This window comes from Pristiophorus japonicus, chromosome 9, assembly GCF_044704955.1.
Source record: "Pristiophorus japonicus isolate sPriJap1 chromosome 9, sPriJap1.hap1, whole genome shotgun sequence".
Taxonomy (NCBI): Eukaryota; Metazoa; Chordata; class Chondrichthyes; family Pristiophoridae; genus Pristiophorus; species Pristiophorus japonicus.
In genome coordinates this window covers 29,281,399-29,297,273 of record NC_091985.1, presented here as the reverse complement: position 1 = coordinate 29,297,273, position 15,875 = coordinate 29,281,399, and the positions used below count along the sequence as shown (strand labels likewise).

Sequence of the window (15,875 nt, the reverse complement as noted above, 5' to 3'; positions counted from 1 at the left end):
TCATCAAACAGTATTTTAATTAACAACTGAAAAAATTACATGGTTATGACCTTATATACTGTTAAATTAACCTAAATAATTACCACAACAGGTGAATGTTTGATTAAGAGCTTTGCTGACTAAAAAAATGACAGTAGAGCTGAAATAAAGTAAAATAAAGTTTTTGTTCTCTCGACAAACTGCTAAAACAATGAGAAAATGCAAATCTAATTTGCAATATTTAAAATAAATTCAATTAAAAAAATTCATTTTATAAAAGTTACATTTGGAATCATAAAATAAAAATTTTGGTTTAATTATGTGAAAATTAGCAGCCCTAGAAATATGTTACAATATTTTATAGACCAGTGTTCAATCCATAACTTTGAAACACTTTCCCCAAATGGTCGAAGTAACATTTCATACGCAACTGCCAAAAAGACAGACACAAGGCAAACAATGAAAATTAGTAAGTAGTAAGACTACACAACCCAATAGCGGATTGACGTAGTGCTTTATTTAAGCAGTCTGTAAGAAGGAAAATAATGTGCATCCCTATCATATACATTTATGTGTAAAAATACTAAGGATGTACAGTGTACAAAAACATTTTGTTGCAGTTTTTCACATCCTTGTGGGTCATATACTTAAGGAAATAAACAGTTAAATTTTACCGACAGTAATACAGTTCACTAAGGTTCTTAGTCCCTTCTGCTTACAATCCTTAACCATATGACTAGATCTTTATGGATTTAATGATAGAACTAGCAAGGTCAAGAACTTTCACAAATCCTAGGCTACACAGAGGCAAAATTAATGACCAGTTTAAGAATTTAAAATAAATACTTTACATTTTTTTCATGCTCATCTGTAATACACTACTAGTAGCAGATACAGGAAGTTCTATTTTAGACAGTACAAATAGTAGCAGCAAAGTGTGTACATTGAGGTGTAATATATAGACCCTGCAGTTAGAGGACCCCACCTTGTCACCTTGCCAGTATACTGTAGTAGCAATGCATGGCCTCAACAAGGAGTGGTAAACCTTGTGAAGTTGCAAATAAGGTGAATACATGTGTTATAGTCATAAAAGCATTTAGATTCAAAATGCCACGGGAATGTGACAGTAAATGGATTAGTATTAAAGCAAAGCTATGGAATCTTCATAAACAAACAGGAATGACCTGTTTGCCCAAAGATGGCTGCAGTACAAGAGGGCATACTCAGTCAGGAAAGGTCACTACAAACTGAATCCTTGTAGATCTAGACTTTGCACAGTAAATATATGAAAACCAGTAAACTAAGCAAAGTGCACACCTTCTTATGGATTGAGTTTGAAAAACCTTGTACAAAAAAAACAAAAATAGACTAGCACTGTAAAGTTGGTCAACCACCATCATCTATAAACTTCCAGTAATAACTGTTTACTGATGGTGGAACTTATCTGACATAAACAAACGATCTTGACTACTAAAAATAAATACTACATCTGTTTTAATACGTGTACATTCAAAATTAACACCAAAAAAACCAGCTAGTCCACATGTTTACAGGTAAACATTTCTGTTTACCAACCGAGGCTGGGTAACACAAATACTCTACCCACATAAATTTGGTGAAAAGCATAAATCTGAACATTATGCCTGTCTACATTCTTCAGCCATCGTAAAACATATACAGGCAGAGGTGCAGAGTATCCATCCATCAAAGTAGTAAAAAAAAAATCTGCGATTGCACTTGATAAGTCTATGACAAGTCTATGACAAGTCTGCTGGACTGGCTAAAGTCAAGCCTTCAGCTACATGGGTTGGTACTAACTTTAACAACATTGACAGGGATTGAGTCCTGGCAACTGCTCACACATTCCCATTTTCAGCCAGCTGTTAATGACACCAGCTCGTTTCTTTAGTGATATGTCTAACAAAAACCTTGCATACTTGCCATACATCACAAACAAAGGCTTGCTATGAACAGCAGAAATGAATACAACAAAAGGTACACAAGTCGCATCAGATGCTTAAATTTCATTTTTTTTCATTATTGTGAAATTTTGCCAAATGCCTTCTTCAGCCTCTATTAAAACTCTGTTCCATTTACAGGCTGAAATGCATAAATGCTGCATCATGTACAATACATCCTATTAGGACTTCATATGTTTAAAAATACTCTTTGCAGGACAATTATGTCAAAATAGTAGGAGGTAACAGCTTGAATCTTCGGACGGACATTTAGATTCATGCAAAAAACATTCAACTCGAAATGATTCCTGAAGATGCCCTGCCTCTGAAATCAAGTATAGCTCAAACTCTTATATTGTTCAGGAATGATTTCCAGTGATACACACCATGGCGACAGCTCAGCAGCAAAAAAACAAACAAACATGATGTCCTATTCTCTTCCACTGGCAGAGTATGAGAACTGGGGGAAATGTGGCCGCCTTTCATTGTCCATGCAGTCCATACCATCCTCATCATCTATGAATAAACAGAGAAATTTTTAAAAGATATTTACTTTACAATAGACCACAGTAAACATAAGTTAATTTACAACCTTCAAATCTTGTAGCCATTTTTTTCCCCTTGAAACTGAATTGTTTAAGATTCTGTTCCTTCATGATTATATATCTCACAGGGCATAATAAAAAAGATTCCAGCAAGCCTCACCAATTAACCACTACAACTGCTCGATTTAGTTATACATTATAACAATTTAATAACAATTATATTAGGACGAGAATAGATTTGCTGAACCGTAATATCAAAATACATAGGACCAACATGTTCTCATGAATAGAAAATATTAATTACATGTGCCAATATACATCCAATTTGCCAAGGCAATGCGAGGAGTAATAGTAATAAGGTGGATGAATTAACTGCGCAGGCAGCTATTAACGATTATGATATAATTGGCATCTCGGAGACATGGCTCCAGGGTACACAAGGCTGGGAACTCAACATCCAGGGTTATTCAACATTCAGGGTTATTCAACATTCAGGAAGGATAGACAGAAAGGAAAAGGAGGTGGGGTAGCGTTGCTGGTTAAAGAGGAACTTAACGCAATAGTAAGAAAGGACATTAGCTTGGATGATGTGGAATCTGTATGAGTAGAGTTGCGGAATACCAAAGGGCAGAAAATGCTAGTGGGAATTGTGTACAGACCACCAAACAGCAGTAGTGAGGTTGGGGATGGCATCAAACAAGAAATTAGGGATGCGTGTAATAAAGGTACAGCAGTTATCATTGGCAACTTCAATCGACATATAGATTGGGCTAACCAAACTGGTAGCAATGCGGTGGAGTGTATTAGGGATGGCTTTCTAGACCAATATGTCGAGGAACCAACTAGAGAGCTGGCCATCCTAGACTGGGTGTTGTGTAATGAGAGAGCCTAATTAGCAATCTTGTTGTGTGAGGCCCCCTGGGGAAGAGTGACCATAATATGGTAGCATTCTTTATTAAGATGGAGAGTGACAGTGTTACTTCAGAGACTAGGGTCCTGAACTTAAGGAAAGGTAACTTCGATGGTATGAGATGTGAATTGGCTAGGATTGACGGGCAAATGATACTTAAAGGGTTGACAGTGGATAGGCAATGGCAGACATTTATAGATCACATGGATGAACTTCAATAATTGTACATCCCTGTCTGGAATAAAAATAAAACGGGGAAGGTAGCTCAACTGTGGCTAACAAGGGAAATTAGGGATAGTGTTAAATCCAAGGAAGAGGCATATAAATTGGCCAGAAAAAGCAGCAAACCTGAGGACTGGGAGAAATTTAGAACTCAGCAGAGGACAAAGGGTCTAATTAGGGGGGGGGGGGAATAGAGTATGAGAGGAAGCTTGCAGGGAACATAAAAACTGACTGCACAAGCTTCTATAGATATGTGAAGAGAAAAAGATTAGTGAAGATCAATGTAGGTCCTTTGCAGTCAGAATCAGGTGAATTTATAATGGGGAACAAAGAAATGGCAGAGCATTTGAACAAATACTTTGGATCTGTCTTCAGTAAGGAAGACACAAATAACCTTCTGGAAATATTAGGAGTTCGAGGGACTAGCGAAAAGGAGGAACTGAAGGAAATCCTTATTAGTCAGGAAATTGTGTTAAGGAAATTGATGGGATTGAAGGCCGATAAATCCCTAGGGCCTGATAGGCTGCATCCCAGAGTACTTAAGGAAGTGGCCCTAGAAATAGTGGATGCATTGGTCATCATTTTCCAACATTCTATTGACTCTGGATCAGTTCCTATGGACTGGAGGGTAGCTAATGTAACACCACTTTTTAAAACAGGAGGAAGAGAGAAAACAGGGAATTATAGACCGGTTAGCCTGACATCGGTGGTGGGGAAAATGTTGGAATCAATTATTAAAGATGAAATAACAGCACATTTGGAAAGCAGTGACAGGATCGGTCCAAGTCAGCATGGATTTATGAAAGGGAAATCATGCTTGACAAATCTACAATTTTTTGAGGATGTAACTAGTAGTGGACAGACAAGGGGGAACCAGTGGATGTGGTGTATTTGGACTTTGACAAGGTCCCACACAACAGATTAGTGTGCAAAATTAAAGCACATGGTATTGGGGGTAATGTATTGACGTGGATAGAAAACTGGTTGGCAGAGAGTGGGAATAAATGAGTCCTTTTCAGAAGGGCAGGCAGTGACCAGTGGGGTGCCGCAGGGCTCAGTGCTGGGACCTCAGCTATTTACAATATACATCAATGATTTAGATGAAGAAACTGAATGTAATATCTCCAAGTTTGCAGATGACATTAAGCTGGGTGGCGGTGTGAGCTGTGAGGAGGATGCTAAGTGGCTGCAGGCAGACTTGGACAGGTTAGATGAGTGATTAAATGCATGGCAGATGCAATATAATGTGGATAAATGTGAGGTTATCCACTTAGGTGGCAAAAACAGGAAGACAGAATATTATCTGAATGGTGACAGATTAGGAAAAGGGGAGGTGCAACGAGACTTGGGTGTCATGATACATCAGTCATTGAAAGTAGGCATGCAGGTACAGCAGGTAGTGAAGAAGGCAAATGGCATGTTGGCCTTCATAGCTAGAAGATTTGAGTATAGGAGCAGGGAGGTCTTACTGCAGTTGTACAGGGCCTTGGTGAGGCCTCACCTGGAATATTGTGTTCAGTTTTGGTCTCCTAATCTGAGGAAGGACTTTCTTGCTATTGAGGGAGTACAGCGAAGGTTCACCAGACTGATTCCCGGGATGGCAGGACTGACATATGAGGAGAGACTGGATCAACTGGGCTTGTATCCACTGGAGTTTAGAAGAATGAGAGGGGATCTCATAGAAACATATAAAATTCTGATGGGATTGGATAGGTTAGAGGCAGGAAGAATGTTCCCGTTGCTGGGGAGTTCCAGAACCAGGGCTCACAGTCTAAGAATAAGGGGTAAGCCATTTATGACCGAGATGAGGAGAAACTTCTTCACTCAGTGAGTGGTTAACCTGTGGAATTCTCTACCGCAGAAAGTTGTTGAGGCCAGTTCGTTAGATATATTCAAAAGGGAGTTAGATATGGCCCTTACGGCCAAAGGGATCAAGGGGTATGGAGAAAAAGCAGGAAAGGGGTACTGAGGTTGAATGATCAGCCGTGATCTTATTGAATGGCGGTGCAGGCTCGAAAGGCCGAATGGCCTGCTCCTGCACCTAATTTCTATGCCACATCTGTGTTGATTATTACAGCTTATAAGAAATCTGGTGCAGAATCATACGTACAGAGACAGATTTTCAAGTTTCGAATGACTGTAACAAAGGAGAAAAACACTCTAAAAAATACTGTTATATACATTTTTATTTCAGCCATTTTAAAGCTTGCATTAATTTGGTAGTTCCTGAAATTTAGTATACGTTTTATAATCACATTATTCATTACATACAAACATAGACATTGTTTAGAAAAAAAAAGACTTGCAACTATAGAGCGCCTTTCACAAACATCAGACGTTCCAAAGTGCTTTACAGCCAATGAAGACTTTTTGAAGTGTAATGTATGAAATGTGGTAGCTAATTTGCACACAGCAAGCTCCCACAAACAGCAAAGGGATAATGACCGATAAATCTGTTTTTAGTGAATGTTTAGCACAAATTGGAGATTTCTATTAACATTGTAAAAATAAATTAATTTGTGTTAAGTGAGGTAGCCTGTTTCTTACTTAACAACACATTAGATGTACTTTAAAGGAAAGGTTTTGTATAGTAAGTTTTGACAATTCTTCAAAAGGAATGGGCGATGAGGATAAAATTAACAGCTGTCCTTCTTTTACTGTCACACACACAGCATCGTTTCTGTATTCAATCTTTACTCTCAATAGTTTGAACTTTATCAGTGAAGTGCCGCTCTTCGAAAACTGTTGCATGTGGTTCAGGCTGCTATTTTGCTCCTCTCTGAAAAGGAGGGAGTGATTACCTGGAAATAAAACATCGATATTACAATATTTGAAGGTAAGTTCTCTACTTGTATTGGCAAATGCATTTCTAAAAATTCAGAAAAGTTTTACCTTTTACCTAAAATTCTAGGTCACTGCAGCAGATGGACAAATATATTCTTCATCCCTTTTGAAGTCCTCTGGTTTGCATCAATGTCATGCAAAGAACTGATGTACAAAACATAATAAAAATGGACAATAACACTATATAAAATTAACATGCATCACTTGATCTTCTATCTGTTCCTTTAATGTGTTGATTCTAATAATAACTGTTGTCTTGTCATCACTGCAGACACGTTTTCATTCAACTGTTGCCTGATGCATACTTTCATGGTATTGGGTCAGTAGCAGGTACAATTCCTCAGGGTGCAGAAATTAACCATGTAGAAATTAAATTCTGGTTTTGGAAATGCTACATCAATCAGACAACTTTTTCCCGTTTTGTTCTTAGTTGTTGCAGTGAGAAGTGTCTTCAGGCACATTTTGTGGCAAACAGAACAATCAACTTCTTTTCCAGTACTACTACAAAATAAATTGATACAGGTTGCTAGATAAAATCCGAAATAAAACATTTTAAACACAGACGGATGTACTATCTGAAGTGCAGTTTCCATTAGCGTAACAGCAGCGATTAATCTTACCAAGACGGAAGATATGCAAACTGAAAGTTTTCTACCAGCTGATCACGTAGCACATAGTCATGGCCCATGTCCTTGGCATTGATGCCGAGGTGCCAGAAATTAATTTAAAACCTGGAACAAGCCATTGGCCTCCCCAAGGGAGGCACCGAATAAATAGATCAATATAAATGAATTACTAATTTCTTCAGTGGACCAAATCATAGTTTAAAAGTTATTTGGCTGGAATTTTCTGGCGTCCGTGCGGGCGCGATTGGAGGCAGGTGGGGAGGGAAATTTTTTAAATCTTGGAGCGGATCGGGAACCCACCCCCACTCGCCTTTCCTTTGGCGCATTTGCCAGCGAGGCAGTGACCCTTCCGGCCGAGGCAATTTAGATCACTATTAGGTAATTGTCAGACCCTTAAACCTCTTTTGCACCCTAACTTTCAAATTTCCCTGGATGAGCACGGGAATCACGCAGCTCAGGAACCACGTCTGTGAACCTGAGGCAGAAGTTGAGTGGCCATTGATCCAGTTCATTAGTGCACAGCATGAAAAGTAAAATAAAAACTCCCACCTCACAGCTGATCACTTTCTTAAGGCAGATGCTGTTGCTGAGTGCAGTGTCAGCAAAGATTTAGCTTTCTAGAGGTTGCAAGTCTTTTCAGCAAAGTCAGGATCCACTGTCACCTCATTGGTACCACCTATCACACCATTGAGAGACTGCCTCTGGCATCTCTACTTGACCTGCCATCTATTTCATCAGCATGGGTGCTGTTTATACTGTCTCACCTTGGTTCTCAAAATCGGACCACAACGAGCCCCACCACCACCACCTGATGCTGCACAGGACAGAGGGCATCAGCGCAGGGCTGTACCACGCTAGAGGCAATATCCCCCATACAGGGTAATCAGACAGAGGATGAGCTTCCTCAACATGACTGAGCAGCAGCCCCAAAGGAGGCTCAGGCTATCGTGCCACGTCATTGCAGACATTTGCAGATTTCTGGAGCAAGACCTGCAGTCCAGCGGAACGGGCGGACATGCTTTACCTGTGGCTGTCAAAGTCACCAGCGCCCTCAACTTCTTCACCGCAGGCTTCTTCCAGGGCTCTGCAGCAGACATTTGCAGCATCTCGCAGTCGGCCACCCACCGATGTCCTCTGACAAATCAACCAATTAAATCAACTCTGCCACTGATGAAGCCAGTGTTACTGAGCGGGCGCTCGGCATTGCCGCTCTGGCTGGCTTCCCATGGGTGCAGGGTGTCATTAACTGCACACGTGTCATTAGGGCACCCCCACATCACCCAGGTGTCTTTGTCAACCGCAAGGGCTTCCACTCCCTCACTGTGTAGCTCATTTGCAACCATAGGAAGATCGTCATGCATGTGTGCGCCAGATTTCTAACAGCTGCCATGACTCTAGTCCTGCACCAGTCCACCGTCCCTCAGCTCTTCGCTCCTCCAAACAGACTTTTTGGCTGGCTGCTTGGAGACAAGGGCTATCCAAAGACGTGGCTCATGACACCCTCGAGGAGGCCAAGTACTGAGGCCCAGGAGAGATGAAAGCCAATGAAAGCCACATTTACACCCAATGTGTCATAGAGCAGACAATAGGTATGCTAAAAATTTGCTTCAGATGCCTTGACAGATCTGGAGGAGCCCTTCAGTACGCACCAACCGTCTCCAGAATCGTCGTGGTCTGATGCGTCCTGCACAACATAGCGCAGCGAGGATTAGCGCTGCGTTAACGAGCAAGGTACTGAGCGCACAGCCCTTTCAGAGCAGGAGCATTTAGCTGGAAGACGAGGAGGAGGAGCAGGAGGAACCTGTGGTCCAGACCCTACCAACACCCGGGCACACTGATCTACTTAACTTCAGGCACTGCACCCATATGGCTGTCACATGCTGCACCAGGTTGGCACCACCCCACAGCAATACCATAAAGGTCCCTACAATGACCAAGTCATTCCTTTCACACTGACCACCATGCTGGAGGTAATGTTATGTCTCACCATTCACTCCAACTCACTAAACTACTTCCAAAGCTGCACACAAACTTGTCCATGACTGGAAAGTGGTGAAGATAAATATTATCATCATAATAACGGAAACTTAACACAAACATTTATTAAAACACCCAATTGGCTACACTTGTGCATCATCTTTCTCTTGCGCGTACTTCTATGAGGTGCTAGTCATAAGGCTTCAGCAGAGGCAGAGGTAGTCTGCTCACTTCCTTGCTGCGACTGCATAGACGCTTTTGGCAGACGTCCTCTGGGTTTTGGAGCCTTTGATGATCCCGTCAGTCTTCTCTTCCTGTGAATGTGCAGGGGCAGACTCTGCCATTGCAATCCAAGGAGTCATCTGGGACTCTAATGTGTGGGGGGGGGGGCGGAGCGGGGGGAAACGGGAGAGAAGTGTGAGCACTTTGAAAGGAGCCCCTACTTCCATATTCCCTCTCACCATTATCCCTCTCTTGGGCCACCCGCACATCCCTGCTAGCAAGGAACACCTTGCTGCACAGCAGTGGGGCCATGAGGACCCACGTCTACCTTGAGATCCCTCCTAGACGGAGATCTATGACCATCTACCATGTATTCTCCATAGATAGCCATCTATTCTCCATACAGACCATGTGCTCCTGTGTGTGGTTCATTAGCTGCTCCATGCAGGTGGCTATCCTATCCATGGAAGAGCCTACAGTTACCATCATCTGTGACACGGTGGTGCTCATGTTGGAGATGGACATTTCTATTTTCTGCACATTTGCAGACATCGCGTTTGCAAAACCTGTAGGAGCCTCCTGCACATTGTGCTGCACCGCCAGGATCACCCTCTTTCTGGATAGCCCTTGAGGCTCAGCGTCTGCATGCAAGTGAGCAGAGCTAGGAGCGTCCTGCACTCTCCGGGCGAGGAGTCTCCACTGCTGTCCCTGTCTCCATCATCTCCTCTTGTTCACTTGTGAGACACCAGGTGACAACACTACTCTATGTTGCGTGGCACCCACCAAGGTGTGCATATCTACGCTGGCGCTGGATGTGCTTATGTCTGGTGATGCTGTGCCCTCAGAGGCTGGAGGCTCCTTTGATGAGTCGTCTTCCTCTTCCTCCTGGACAGTGGCGAGGGCAAGTGGGGGGATTCTTGATGGACCCGTGGGACAGTAAAGAGATGAGTTAGATATGGCATATCAAGAATGGGTACAGATACCATTATGCACATGATGAACATTCACTGGCTGCTGACATCTGTCCCTATATGCGTGACTGCTATATGCCATGTCACTGTATGAGATGTAATTCTGTCACCAGGTTGCTGAGATGTACCCCTCTCTTCATCTCCCACCTCCAGCTGCTCTGCAGCTCCTGACACTTCCAAGGCAACTTCTTCTGATGTTAAAGTAGCCAATGATGGAGGGCCACCTCCATTTCCCTCCCTCTTATTGTAGGATCTCTTCTCCTGCAAGCAGGGAAAGAGAAGGTTGAGTGAGAGTGATGGAATGACTGTGAGGAATGGATGGGTTACATATTTAGAAGGTGACTATGATGGAGTGAGATGGCAATGCCAAGTGGCCCTCCTTGTGTGTTGTTAGGTGGTCTGATTGCATTAGGATGAGGGCGAGTGTGAGGGGTGTTTAGTCAAATGGGGATGTAATAATATAGATAGAGAGAGGGGGATGGGTGGACATGCAAGATATGTTGGTGTGAGTAATGAGTAGGACTGGGAAGGCAGAGTGATGGGGATGTGATGAGAGGTACAGCAGGGTGACGTTGAGTGTGGCTTTGCACTCACCTTTCCTGATCCAAATGAGATAATTGAAACGTTTGCAGCACTGCAGATCCTCCTGACAACTGCCTGCTGTTGACCTCCTCTGCTAGTTGGAGTCAGGCTCCTTTGGTCTGTTGGAGAGGTCTCTTCTACCCATCGGAAGGGAAGAGGACCTCCCTGCGTACTCTCATTCCCTCCACAAGTATATGGAGGGAGTCATCAGAGAACCTGGGTGCAACCCTCTGTCTCTGTGCAGTCGTGTTTGCCACTCTTTGCAACCCTTCAATGGTGCAGTACATTGCCTGCACTATCCTAGATGAACCTTCAAATGCAATGTGGTCATGGCTCCTTTAAATATCCCGGCTGAAAAAGTGTTATCGATGACATCATCAGACCCACACCATTTATTAGGGCCGAGTACTGCGCAGGGTTGCCTTAATAGGCACCATTAACAGAAAGTTGGTCTCAGGCGCGGGATGGAATGAAGAACAGGATCGCGACCTGCCACGGCGACAGCCCAGGTAGAGACAATTCCGGTCATTGCCCTTAATCCGTGACAAGCAATTACGGGTATCCACTAAACTGACCCCTTCCCGTTATTCTATTTCTACTGATGAACTAAGTGAACAAGTCATTTGTCCTTGTGGGTACACAGTGAGATTAATTATTTATTTGTTAATATGATAATACACATATTTTGGGCTTTTGGAGTTGTTATACGATGTACAATCGTATGAATGTTGTTATACTATGGTGAGCTTAGTGTTCTCCACAGCTGGCAGTGTATCTCAGCTCTGCTGGTTGTTTACTACGTTCTACTGGATTACAGGCACACAACTCATAATTGCAAGCACAAATATGCCATGATTCATTTTCAGGTCAGTTAAATTTTAATGTTAGAAAAGAAGATGTGGAATCTTAAGCTCCCATAATACGCACCTTCAAAAATGTGTTTAAATCTTGGCTTCACATCATACTACAATTATACTGAAACAAAGCTTAGGGAACTATTTCCTTGAAAATTTTCAGGAGTCAGATCGCCAACATGACTCCAAAATTATACTATTACTTTCAGGTTCGTGCAAAGCAATTTTGGATGTGTATTAGAAGTGGCAGTATATGACACAATACAACACCAGCTTAGAAATCTTAAACTGTTTATTTTGCTGTAGGCATATTTTGTATTAAGATGGGTGGCTTTGTTTAGGAGCCTGCCAATTGCACTATACAACCAGGCAGCAAAAGCTGCATAAGAGCATTCTAATGCAACTGGCCCTCTGATTTCTGCTCCCTTCCCATTAGGAAGAAGTCTATTTGCCAGTTTTTTTTGTATTTTAGACGTGATAATATAGGATCGGGATATTGCAATGCTCTGAATAGGATTTTCTCATTCCTCCAGTCTTACAAAATGATGCTGAGTATCTATGCCTTAGCTATATACGTGTGGCAGGAAATATCTCAGGAATACAGACAGTAGGGTTAAGTCAAATGTTGGTAATAGATTTGACTGTCTTCTATCAATTAAGTTTTTGATCTCAGCTTGGGATCATAACTTTGTAACACACACGTGCCAATACAACCTCTATCCAAATATACAACTTCTCTGCCTACTGTGATGCTGAATACCCAAGGGACTGAATAGCTCAGTAATCTTCCCATCTTTGATCTTGATGTTACACTTAAGTGGCTCTGAGTGTAGTTCATCAGGCTGTCAATCTCAGATAGTTTGAATTCAGCACAGTAATCAGAAAGGAATGGTCTGTACTTGGCTCTCATGATGAATAAGTTGAGCACATAGTGGCTTTTTACACATGGTTCAGGGGAAATTTGCTTACCATATTTTCACTGGCTTTCGTAAGGCTTTTGATCCTCTGCCTCATGCAACCTTCATGAAGGTTAGAAAATGATGAGGGAATTCATGACCAGATTTTGGATTTCTTCCAGGATTTGTACTCCAAAGTTTGGTGTGCGCAGAGGGAAACAGTTGTTCTCGAGGCTCCACACTTCCTCAGGAAGTGGAATCACTATTCCATAGAGTAAGTGTGTCTTCAAGTTAGGCGTGTGTTCAAGTTGTAGTCAGGAGGATGGTGGAAATTCACTTGCATATATAATGGTAAATTTTGCTGCTCACCATAGCATTTGTAAGGGGATTCTAATATCTACTGTCTATCTAGTGAGGGTTCAAATTTACACTCGTCAGTTGTTTAATAACCAGCTAGTCTCAATCCTCCTTCATGAGTGGGCCGGCAAGGGAGCTTAATCTCCTTGCAGGTTGAGTCCGTTCCAAGATGGTACGCCTGGTGACAGCAGATTGGAACAGAGACAACCCTTTGTGGGAGATTCAGCAATTTAGCTTGAGGGAGGTATTTCAGCAGCCTAGTGCATTTATGGGAACTGAAGAGGTTTACTGGTCCCTGGAGCACTGATTCTTTAATTCAGCTCCACGTAACTGTGCAAGCCAATAGAAAGAAGGAACTTGCATTTCTAAATCACTTTTCACAATCTCAGAAGTTCCAAAGCGCTTTACAGCCAATGAAGCATTTTTGAAGTGTAGTCATTGTTGTAATGTAGGAAACACAGCAACCAATTTACACACAGCAAGGTCCCACAAACAGCAATGAGATAATGTCCAGATAATCTGTTGGCTACTGCTTCAACACAAGAATGTAGTTGAGTTTAGATGTTTATATGTCATTCCTGGTACTTTGTGCCATGCCAATTACTTAATAAAGCACTTAGTACCATTAATCCAAAAATACCCAGGTTTGGTAGCGTGATGACAAAATAAAGGTATATCTAACCTGAATAGTGAATTACAAATAGTACGGTATGCTGGAATACATCATAAAAGTTAGATATTGATGCTTTATTCATGAAGAATTGTCTCAAGAATTATTTCATCGTGGGATATTCTGCATCATATTTCAAGCTATATTTAGAAATTTGGCACTCTTTCACACAACAATTTTATACGTAATAATACAATTAGTGATTGATTTGTGATGTGTGCAATCTGGGATCTATAGGATGTCTTCAAAACACTTCACAATCAATTGCAAAATGTAAGTAAGAGTTAATTTTGCCACACAATTTAAGAGTGCTCAGTCCACAATATGTAATTATTCTAAAAAGGTTAATTTTATACAAACATAAAACTATGTGCTTTTGCCTCATGTACACAAATACACTTAAATCTCAGGTCATTTACTTTGATACCAAGTTTGTGGTAATAAAATTAAATTATAAACCCAAAACAAAAGCTGATTTGCAACTATAAATATGCCAACTATAGTCGATTCAGATTAAATTAAACCTCTATCTTTTATATAGATTTTACTTATTCCAAGTTTTCTAAATGTGATGTTCCCACTAGTACAGACCCTGGGAAGGCTCCACAGTCAAATCCACAGAAGTAAAAGAAAGCTTGGTTGTTGCTAGCCCATCTCCCACACTCCTGCTCTTCCTGTAAGCTGCTTTAACAATACATACTAGTTGCATGCATTTGCTCTGTTCTTCTCATCACAGTAGAATGGAGCCAAGGGTGGGAAAGATAATATAGTTTAATCATTATTTCCAACTCCATTTTACGATATTGAAATAAAGTGCTAATAACGTTCAGCTTACTGAAAACTGGAGGCTAAGAGTTAAGGGGCTGAATTTTCAGCTTTTCTGTTTTCGGGGCGATAATGGTGGCGGGATGAGAAAGTCAGCGGCTGGGAATAGTTTGCACTTTAGTATTTAAGTTTGGGCACCTGGACCCTGTATCAGAGGGCGCAGCGCAAAGGGAAGCGATGTACACCTCTCGTGGCGCAAGGAAGGGAAACTCCTGAGCTCAAGAGCCGGACCATGAGTGCTCCGAGAGGCGCTGGGGACACACACCTAAAATCCCCTCACAAAAACATTCCTAAAACATCGCCCACGCCACTTCAACACAAATCGCACAAAAATTGAAAATAAAAAACACTTGCACGTACGTCTGTAGTACTTTACCTTTCTCTCTGCTGCCGGGATGGCTGGACTGCTCTGATTTCCCAGGTGGTCATTGCGGGCGCACTTCCGGGCGGATGGATCGGTGCCACAACCAGGGACGTTGCACACTCTTCCCAGTGGTGTTGATCAGCGCCGTCGCAAAACCCGACCGGAGGATCACGGTGGGGAGCTGGAGGCCTCACCACCGCAAAATCCGGAGTGCAAAGGACCGGAAAATCCAGCCCAAGATCTTTACAGAGAGGGCATGTGGTAGGTAAGGACCACATTTACAATCTAATACTGTGATTTAAAAAGTACTGTTACACACAATGCAGAAAGAAGCACTAACTTAGTTTGCATTGTTACTTACATTTTTCAGGAGGAGTTATTGTAATAGTCTGAGCTGTGAACTCTTCATCAAAATACCTTGTATCTGTCTCAGATGAAACCTGAGGCTTGAAGGGAGGCAAAAGCTGCAAGAGAAGGAGCGAATAAAGAGGATATGAATGGCTATTGACAAAACCAAACAGTTCTCTACTACTCAAATGATCATGGTTACTCAAATCATGATTATACATATACCAAGGCATTTTAAATATAATCATAAACCACATCTGAGCAGCTATCGGGCAACACATCTCTGCTGAGTGCCTATGCACCAACCAAAGGACAATTTTCAAACCTCTGTACAAACACCACACATTACTGCCTGGATTACTGAGCCAAAATGACAAAGACCTTTGTTAAAAGCACATGATTTTCAAATGAAGCAGACTGAAGTTTTGAAGCGGAATCATTTAACACACAGTGCGTTAAACACAAGCACAGAACAGTAGGCTTCCTTAACTAATCTAGCAATCATGAGTAGACAAAGGAAGGTTCTATCACACAAGTTTCTCCTTCTAACCACTTCCAAGAATGCAACGCTCAATTGATATCCATAAAAATTCTAGAGAGCTCAGATCATTGACTTTTGTTTTTACTTCAAGACCTGCAATAATCTATTTAAAGCCAGATGACTGCAGCTGAAAATTTTCTCGAGTACATTTTTGAAACACTTGTCCTTACAAAACAGGTACAGT

At 41.8% G+C, this 15,875-nt stretch overlaps 1 protein-coding gene across 3 annotated transcripts in view; it reads right to left on the bottom strand.

The window, feature by feature from the left end:
- Window positions 1–445: 445 nt before the first annotated feature.
- The window catches only part of akt3a (v-akt murine thymoma viral oncogene homolog 3a), a 493,259-nt gene continuing 477,829 nt past the window's right edge, over window positions 446–15,875 (bottom strand). For all 3 annotated transcript variants that reach the window (XM_070889219.1, XM_070889220.1, XM_070889221.1), the window contains 2 exons: window positions 15,164–15,266; window positions 446–2,453 (listed from right to left, as the gene is read on the bottom strand). In XM_070889219.1, coding sequence (XP_070745320.1) covers window positions 2,368–2,453; window positions 15,164–15,266 — 189 coding nt within the window. In that variant the 3' untranslated portion in view covers window positions 446–2,367. The remainder of the gene's footprint in view (window positions 2,454–15,163; window positions 15,267–15,875) is intronic.